The 9,437-nt window shown below is 28.5% G+C and overlaps 1 protein-coding gene across 1 annotated transcript; it reads left to right on the top strand.

The window, feature by feature from the left end:
• Positions 1-1,669: 1,669 nt before the first annotated feature.
• LOC120079259 (putative nuclease HARBI1) lies at positions 1,670-2,752 on the top strand. Its single transcript, XM_039033417.1, has 3 exons — positions 1,670-1,898; positions 2,007-2,222; positions 2,364-2,752. The coding sequence occupies exons 1-3, from the start codon at positions 1,670-1,672 to the stop codon at positions 2,750-2,752; spliced, it is 834 nt and encodes a 277-aa protein (XP_038889345.1).
• The last annotated feature ends 6,685 nt before the right edge of the window (positions 2,753-9,437 follow it).

Genomic DNA, 9,437 nt, shown 5'->3' with positions numbered 1-9,437 from the left:
TATACCTTTTATATTAGAGAAATATTGTTGTTTTGCTAGAAGTCGAGGGATGAGGATTCGATTAATGTAGAGATCAAACGTTGAGAAATCGACAAACAAAGAAAAACTTGGACACAATATGTATATTAGGGTTGTCGAAGGTTGAAGTTTCAACATACATAACTCGACAAACAAAGAAAAACTTGGAAACAATATATATAAAGGGTTGTCGAAGGTTGAAGTTTCAATATACATAAGTCGAAACTTCAACCCTCGACAAGTGAAATCTCGCTAATTTTGTGATGAGGATCTCGCTCTAGAAATAAATCTCGCTAATTTTGTGATGAGGATCTCGTTCTAGAAGTAAATCTTGTTAATTTTGTGATGAGTATCTCGCACTAGAAGGAAATCTCGCTAGAAATGTGGGTTGAATCTCGCTAATTTTGTGATGAGGATCTCGCTCTAGAAGGAAATCTCGCTAGAAATGTGGCTGAATCTCGCTAATTTTGTGATGAGGATCTAGCTCTAGAAGGAAATAGATCTCACTCATGAAGATCCTCGTGAGCGAGATCCTCATTGTTTTTTTTTTTTATGAAAATATGTTATTTCTATTTACTTGATTTTACTATTTGTGTTTACTTGACTTTACTACAAACGTGGCTGCTACTTACTTTCAACTAACATTCAAATTAATTTCACTCTTTAATTAATGACATTCAAATTAACATTCAAAATTAAATTTTTTTTTCCAGCTTCAATAAGAACATATTCTATACATTTTGGTGTGTTATTATCAATCTAATTTCAGGATTAATTTTTAGTATGTCTTACTATCGTTTCACAATCAAAATTGATTTTTTTTTTTTTTAAAATTATGTAATTGTAATGAAAATATGGTATTAATATTATAACCAATGTTTAATTTTTGAAAACTATAGTTTCTAATCGGTGACATAAGAATTAAAAATAATATTGCACACCAATATTCATACAATCGGTTCACCAAGTTTTGAAAGTATGGAAAAATGCATATTTTTTTCTATATACATCGTTTTAACACATCTTTCGGTGAAAATTTGTTGTCCTAGGAACTAAGAGTATGACAAGTTTTAGAAGCTGATACAAATTGTTCATAAACCAATCTAGGGAAAAAAATAAGAAGAGTAAGAAAGAGAGAGAGAAAAAAAGAACCCACTAGGCCCTTAAAAAGACTTAACTAAAATACCTTCAACCCTATCCTTAGGAAAAAAACCCACTAAGCCCTTGAAAACATGCATTTTTAGATTATTATAGGTACATTGGGAAAAATAACACCATAAATCTAAACTATAACCCAATATGCCCAATACCGACGCTTGACATTGTTTACTATTCTTTCTTAATCATGTAACATAATCCGCCAAATACCTTACCCTTTTAGGAACAACTTGTGTATCCCTTTCTCTATAAAGATGGATATTGTTGAATACCTCTTTTCGATCATGAGAATTATTTAGCACTCTCAAATATAGTTGTTCATAACACTAACCACATTATTGAACAATTACCGAAGGATAGAAAGACAACTGACATATGCTAGGCACTGCATTAGGTAGTTGACCTTCTTTTGCCTAATTTACGAGAGTGACTTGGCATGTCGTGAAAGCACCCGAATGGATAGACGTACCTTTACATTTCTATGTAATATGCTATGGTCGACTGGTTGTTTGGAATCAACAAGATGTATGGACGTCGAAGAGATGGTTGTGATATTCCTACACATTCTTGCACACTATGTCAAGAATCGAGTGGTACGCATAAACTTTTCGAGATATTTCAACATAGTTCTTATGGCAGTCTTACAACTTCACACTGTTTTGTTAAAAAAACCAGAACCGATCACAAATACATGCACCAATGGAAGATGGAAGTGGTTTCAGGTACAAAAAGTACTCAGTTTTTTATATGAATACGTCATAAATATGCATGCAACGATATATATATTTTTTAATTCATTCTGATCACTTAAGAGAAACAGAATTGTCTAGGTGCGTTAGATGGCACATACATTAAAGTGAATGTTAGTGTCGTCAATCGACCTCGATATCGGACGAGAAAGGGAGAGATTGCCACAAACGTTCTTGCGGAGTGTGATCAAAATGGGGAGTTCATCTTTGTTTTGCCAGGATGGGAAGGGTCTGCAGCCGATTCAAGGGTTCTTAGGGTTGCGGTTTCGCGACCGTACAAATTGAGGGTTCCAAAAGGTATTATAATAACCGTATACATTATTTAAACATGCGTACATGCCACAACACATGTGCATGACATTTCAAAACGTGTACAAGATACTATTATCTATGTGATGCTGGATATCTCAACGCTGAAGGATTCTTGGTGTCGTACAGAGGGGAACGATACCATCTATCCGATTGGTGTGGAGCAGAAAACGCACCGACAACTGCAAGAGAATTTTTCAAACATGAAACATTCTTCAGCAAGGAACGTTATCGAGCGAGCGTTTGGGTTGCTAAAGGGGCGGTGGGCTATTCTTAGGGGAAAATCATTCTACCCAATACAAGTCCAATGTCGAACAATATCTGCATGTTGCCTTATTCACAACTTGATCATAAGGGAGATGGGAATCGATGCAATATTTGATATGCCCGATGAGGAGAATTCTGCATCAGTTGGTCTTGATGGGGATCATATTGAATTTGTTGAATCATCGAAGGAATGGACCAAGTTTAGGGATGACTTAGCGGTCGAAATGTTTACTCAATGGCAAAGAGCCTGATTATTCAATGTTCATTGCTTACTTTTCTTTTACTACTGAATAAAATTTAATTATGGAACATTCCAAGTATGTCGTGAAAATGTTTTGTGCCAAGACTGTGTGTGAACAAGTTAAATTAGAACATATAATTTCAGCAGTTTATCCTTTGTTTGTGCATGTGGTTAATTTATAGCATCTCTTCATTCAACAAATGTATGCATGCAACATAATGGCAGGTAATGGTAAGAGGTCTAAACACGTATGGTCGAAGGTGGAGGACGCTAAGTTGGTGGAAGCTTTATTGTATTTAGTGGAGACCGGTTGGAGGTCCGACAATGGGACGTTTTGACCAGGATACCTACAACATTTGGAGCGAATTCTGCATGAGAAAGTGCAGGTGCGCATTGAATCAGTACACCATTGAGTGCAAGGTGAGGAGTCTGAAGAAACAATACAACGCAATATCAGAGATGTTAAGTCAGTCGGGGTTCGGCTGGAACGAGGAGTTCAAATGTGTCCAGTTCGATAGGGAGATTTTCGTTCTTTGGGTTCGGGTAAGATTCTAGAAAAAAAATGTATGGGTACGTGTTATAATATAAATATTAATAATGTGTATGTGTATCAATGCAGAGTCATCCCAATGCGAAGGGGATGTGGAACAAGCCATTCCCACATTACGATGACCTCTCCATCGTATTTGGGAAAGACAGAGCAGTATGGCAATCAAGTGAGGACCCATACGTGATACGACGAATGCATTCAGAGAGTCTGAAGATGAGATTCGACTTGGATCACAGGACTATCACACCCCTGAGGTTCGCCAGACAGAATCACCATTAAATCAAGATGAAATAGATGAAAAGCCAGCAGAGCAATATACAGGTAGAGCGAGTGTACCTGTCGAGTCATCTCGAGGCAGTAAGAGGAAGAGGCCATCATTCCAAGCCAAAATGACCGACATGAGATCGACTGTTGAAATGCAGAGCACACACATGAGTAGACTTGCATCGTGGCAAAATGAGAAGTATGAGCTGGAGTTCGGGCGCCGGAAGGAAGTAGTAAATTCCATATACAACATTGATGGCCTAGATGAAGATGATCAGGACACCCTTATTGACCTCGTTGTCACAGACATTCAGAAGACAGATTGCTTCTTTGCAGAACCATAACACACATGGAAGAGGTACTGCCTCCGTCTACTAGGAAGAACCATGTAGACTGATCACACTCCTATATTTTGTTTATAGTTCTTTTGGATAACAGCAAATGGACAATTAACTGTCATGTCGAAAAGAATGATAATTTTTGCATACGTCATGACATGTAATTTTTGTGTTTGTAAATATAATTAATATTATAAGTATCGAAAAGAACATATATTTTGTGGAATTTTTTTTTGGAAACGGCCACATGTTCGGTCGGTTCATATTATTTTTGTGATCTTATGAAAAATGTTACTGTAATACATCACATTCTCACCATCATAATCAAATGAAAGGTAATTATCCTATGTACAATTTCAATTCCAAATATACTATCAATATTGTATAAAAATAAACTGTATATATGTGAAATAATAAAGTTAAGTTAGCAAGATTCAATATATATACATACAATATATCAATTAGTAATTGAGATAATTACATTCAATATATATACAAACATTCAATATACAATATACCAATTAATTGAGCAGCAATATGATATATTTTGTTGGTATGTTTTACCGATTGAAGAGAATTAGAATTATTACAGTTTTTGAAAAGAATATATGAAAAATAATCTATTATGTTCTATAAATTGAGGACAAAAAATTGAGATTGTCCAGTTTATGTCATAAATGATTTGAGAAAATACATGTATATTTGAAAATTAATCAACAATAGCAAAGCATAAAACTAAAAAATAAAAGAATGAAATAAAAAACAAACAGAAAAAAAAATAGAACTAATCTTATTCACAAAAATTGCATAAAATCCTCCAACTTAACTCAACTAACTCTATACAACAAACACAGATAATAATTACCAACTCAACTCAACTCTACAAACAAACACAGATAATTTAACTCTCCAGATAATAATTCCAACTCAACTCAACTCAACTCTCTATTTTATTCACATACCAAATACACCCTTAAATCACTATTTCAACCTATTAATTATCATGGCATGTAAAACATAGTCTAGTTTTTACACTTACCAACATAGATGATATAATTGGCTATATTTAAGTTGTTTGTGCTAAATTTTTTTTTAAGTTGTTTAGATTATGAGGACCAAATTAAAAATTCTCAAATATCACAGTAAAAGCATAGTTTAACCCATGATTAGCTAATTGTAATACTACGTAATATAATGATCATTTTGACCAGTTTTGAAAAAATAAACTAACCGTATAAAATGAGAGTATACAAAAAAAGAATTATCGTTTGAGCCACCAACCTTAAATTCACCCAATAATGTCATAGGATGTTTAGCATTATTACCTTGGCCGTGTCAAAAAACCATTTGAAACTTTTCTTTTTTGAGTTTGGTAAAATAGATTTAAATTAAATCTATTAAATCACTTTTAAAAACACATTAATTCGATGTTTACTTTAAAAAACAATGTTCTATCGGTTTTTAGATTCTCCTAAAATTAAGTAGTTTTTTATTTATTAATATTTAGTTTTCAATTTTATATTTTAAAAGGAAATTTATTTAATATATTTATCTATTTTTACCTAATCAAATTTATTTTCTATTTTTCATGAGTTAAAATGCATCATTTTAAATATATAATATATATATATATATATAATATATATATATATATTAAAAAATAAAGCCTATTTTCTTTAATATTTAAAAATTAATATATAACAAACAAAATTTATCATATTAAATAATTATTTAAAATTTCAAACTATAAAAAACTTTAAATTTTCGATTATAAGTCTATTTCAGTTATTATATCTAAATTAATATGTTTTTGTATGTTTCACCAAACAAGTTTAAGCTGAAAGTTATCAAACATTATTTTGCTTATTTTTACGATTGATTTTTCTAAAAACACAGTTGTCATGTCAATAATTATTTTAAAAGTCAAAGTAATATCAAATAGAGTCGTAGTCTCTTATGTGGGTGTGACTTTTTATTTTTATATATATCATTTGTTAATCTAAATTCAATCTATCTTATTAAACTTGAAAATCTCACGACTCACTTATAACTTTTATCATTTATGGAAGTAAATAGAAATTCTATTCAAAATTCAGTAAATAGTTTAATCTTTCCTATTATTCGAATAATGAAACAAATATTTTAATCATTATAGTGGTCTTTTATTAATCAGATTTTAGTAATCTTAAGTTGATTTGAAATCTAACATCTAAGTTAAGCCATGTGACTTAAAATAGTCCCCTTGTCATCTAGATCTTTTTAAATGTCAACTATCAAATTTATATCCATCAATGTATAAAATGACTTAAAAAAAGTACAAAATAATAATAAATAGTTAATGAAATAGTGACTTTTTAAATATAAAAAATATTTAAAAATAATAATAATTAGTGATAAAATATTTGCATTATTTTCTTCTTACTTCTATTTCTTCTAATTTAATCTACATACAAAAGTTATGTTGTTTAATCTATATATTAAGACCACATTTATCCGAGGTAAACGTAATAAATCAATAATAATCTAAAAAGTGAGCCCCATTTGATTATATTTTGTATTGCTTACTTGTGTTTCATACTCATACTGGCATTTGAGATCCTTCTAAATTTATAATAGAAAAACGCAAATTGATTGACGAGTAGATAGTGCTCAATCCAATTGTGTTTGAAAATCATGTAAGACTCACTAGGAATAAGAAGAAAAAAAACTAAAAATACGATTGCTGGAAATCAAGAATAACTGTATTTGGTTTTATATAAGAATGTTATTAAAATTTTATTGTAACAAATTAGCTCTGTATTTATTTATAAAATTAATCATGGACACCTCTATAAAACTTTGATAGATTAATTGATAAATAATAAATTCAATTTAAAGTTTTGAGCAAAATTAATTATTTAACTATGAAATAATAATATTAATTACAAAAATTTATAAAATGGGTAATTTATAATTAAAGTTATCTAATTACATAATTTGATGTACCAACTTGATGAATTTATATAAATATGATGTATTAATTAATAAAACAATCAAAATCAGTTTAAAAAAATAAATATAACATTTTTGTAATTAAAAAAACAATGAATTATAATTAATCAATGATAAACTAATTATAATTATTTAAAAAACAATCTAATAAAATATTAATTATAATGATAATTAATTAACTACGTATATTACTAGTATTAATGCATTAGTTTTTTTTACTGTTTATTATATAATTAATTTATTTATTTATGAATCTGAAGCAGTTAAATTCAAATATTATAAATTAAAGTTTAATATAATTTTCTAAATTATAAATTTAATATTCATATATTAATTAATTTTAATAGGAAGAGTGGACATCAAGTATCATCAATGGGTATAAGAAGTGCATGAGAATAGTTTATTTTCAGGCCCAAAACTTCAAAACATGTACTAAAAAGGATGTATATCTCTTACTATTCCCACTTTTATTCATCCCAATTTCCTCAATCCAAACACCCTCTTATTGTTATTGTTACACCATGAGAATTATGAATTTGTCGCATTTACTGTCATATTTATTGTTATCGTTTGACCATAAATGGTGATAGTAATAGTAAATATGACAAATTCATAATTTTAAGTAAACGTGATAAAAAAAAATTCAATTATGTTTGCGATTTGGCTCATTAGATTGATCTATCAATAGAATCCTATTATTATTATACCATTTTTTGTTACATATTGATAAACACGGTCTAACTTTAAATCAAATAGTCCATATCAGTCAATGAACTTTGACTTCTTAAGTTTTATATACATATATATATATATATATAGAGTACACATATATATTTTCTCGAATTGTAATGGTTGGAATTGAGCTACACTCGCTTTGACAGTAAAAACTAAATTAATTGTTATTAATATTTTATGAAATTTAAGAATTAAAGTAGATATTTTGAAAGTTTATGAATTAGGATATAATTTCAACTATCATAGAATATTAGAATGAAAAAACCCCTTTAATTTTTAATAAATTATCGATAAAGGAATATAATAGAATATACACATTTTAATATTGTAGTTTCCAATATTTAACATGCATTATGTATAAAACTTCTATTTTTCAATTATAATACAATGTCTAAATTCCTGCCATAATTCTTATTCTGCAGTTCAAAGTAACTAATAACTAGTCATATAAACTAGTAACCAAATTGGCATAGGGGTTAAATAGTAGAAAAATTAAAATGAAATATAATCTAAGAAAGCTAATTTCAATTACTTCTGAAAAGCAAATTTTGTAAATCAAAATAATGGCCGAAGTGATTTCGATTAAATTATTGTAAAATCATTTTCATTATAGGCTTATAATTCAATCATTAATTACTTTGAGATCCACGGATATTCTAATAAGATTTCAGACAGACATTTAATATCTCTGTTTGATTCACATAATTACACTTTTTAAAACCCAACATATTATTATTGAGGGAATTTTAAAACCCATATGACATAGGTTTTTTAATATTGTACAAGAATGTGTAATTTTTATATCTGGGAGATGAACAATAAATACATAGCTTAGTTAATTAATAAATTAATATCAAATATTCATTACTATTAGTTTTAATCAATTATCAATTATATAAATATATTATTTAGATTTGATAAATTTCAACTAATATCTTTACCATTAATATCTTATGTTATCTTAACTATTTAATATAAATTATTATTGTTAATTATCAATATTCTAATTAATCTATTCATTAATTTAATTATTTTTAGTAACTGATTAATAATATTTAATTAAAAAGTATTTATTTATTTCTTATTTTATTTAATCAACATAGCAATAGGTTAATTAATGTTAAATTTAATTCATCTCTTACATTTTAGTAAGTAATTATTTACTTTTAGTTTCTATATACAATTATTGAATTGAACACAAATATTTAACTTTCAGACATTAATTATCCTGCACATCCCAACACAGACATTAATTATCCTTGACATATAAAACTCAGACATTCAAATCTCAGATATTTAATAATCTATACCCATAAAGCAATATCTGTGATCTAAACAACTCTCGAAAGTCTTTCAAATGTAAAGCAAAATAAATCTAGTTTATTGGAAGTTAACCAAAATAGTCAATGGGCACCGGGTCTCCATTAAATGGGTCAATCGAAATATAACTCGGTGAACAAGGCATCAACTACCAAAACTTTCAATTATAAATTTAAACAAGTTTACGAAAGAGAGGTTGACGACCAAATGAAATTATAAAATTGAAACTAACATATATATATATATATATATATATATATATATATATATGTAGGTATGTATGTATGTATGTATGTATATAAGGAGATTTTCAAAAATATAAAAATAAGGAATATTTATACAAATAGTAAAATTTAATTATAGTTGTGATAGACATTGTTACCAATATCTATCACAGATAGACGCTGATAAAATCTATTAATGCCTATCAGTGATAAAAACTGATAGAAGTCTATCAGTGACGGAAACGGATAGAAGTCTATCAATGATCAAAATTG

The sequence above is a fragment of the Benincasa hispida genome, chromosome 6, assembly GCF_009727055.1.
Source record: "Benincasa hispida cultivar B227 chromosome 6, ASM972705v1, whole genome shotgun sequence".
Lineage (NCBI taxonomy): Eukaryota > Viridiplantae > Streptophyta > Magnoliopsida > Cucurbitales > Cucurbitaceae > Benincasa > Benincasa hispida.
The sequence above is the reverse complement of the archived record's forward strand: the minus strand, read 5'-3'. Positions and strand labels throughout refer to the sequence as shown.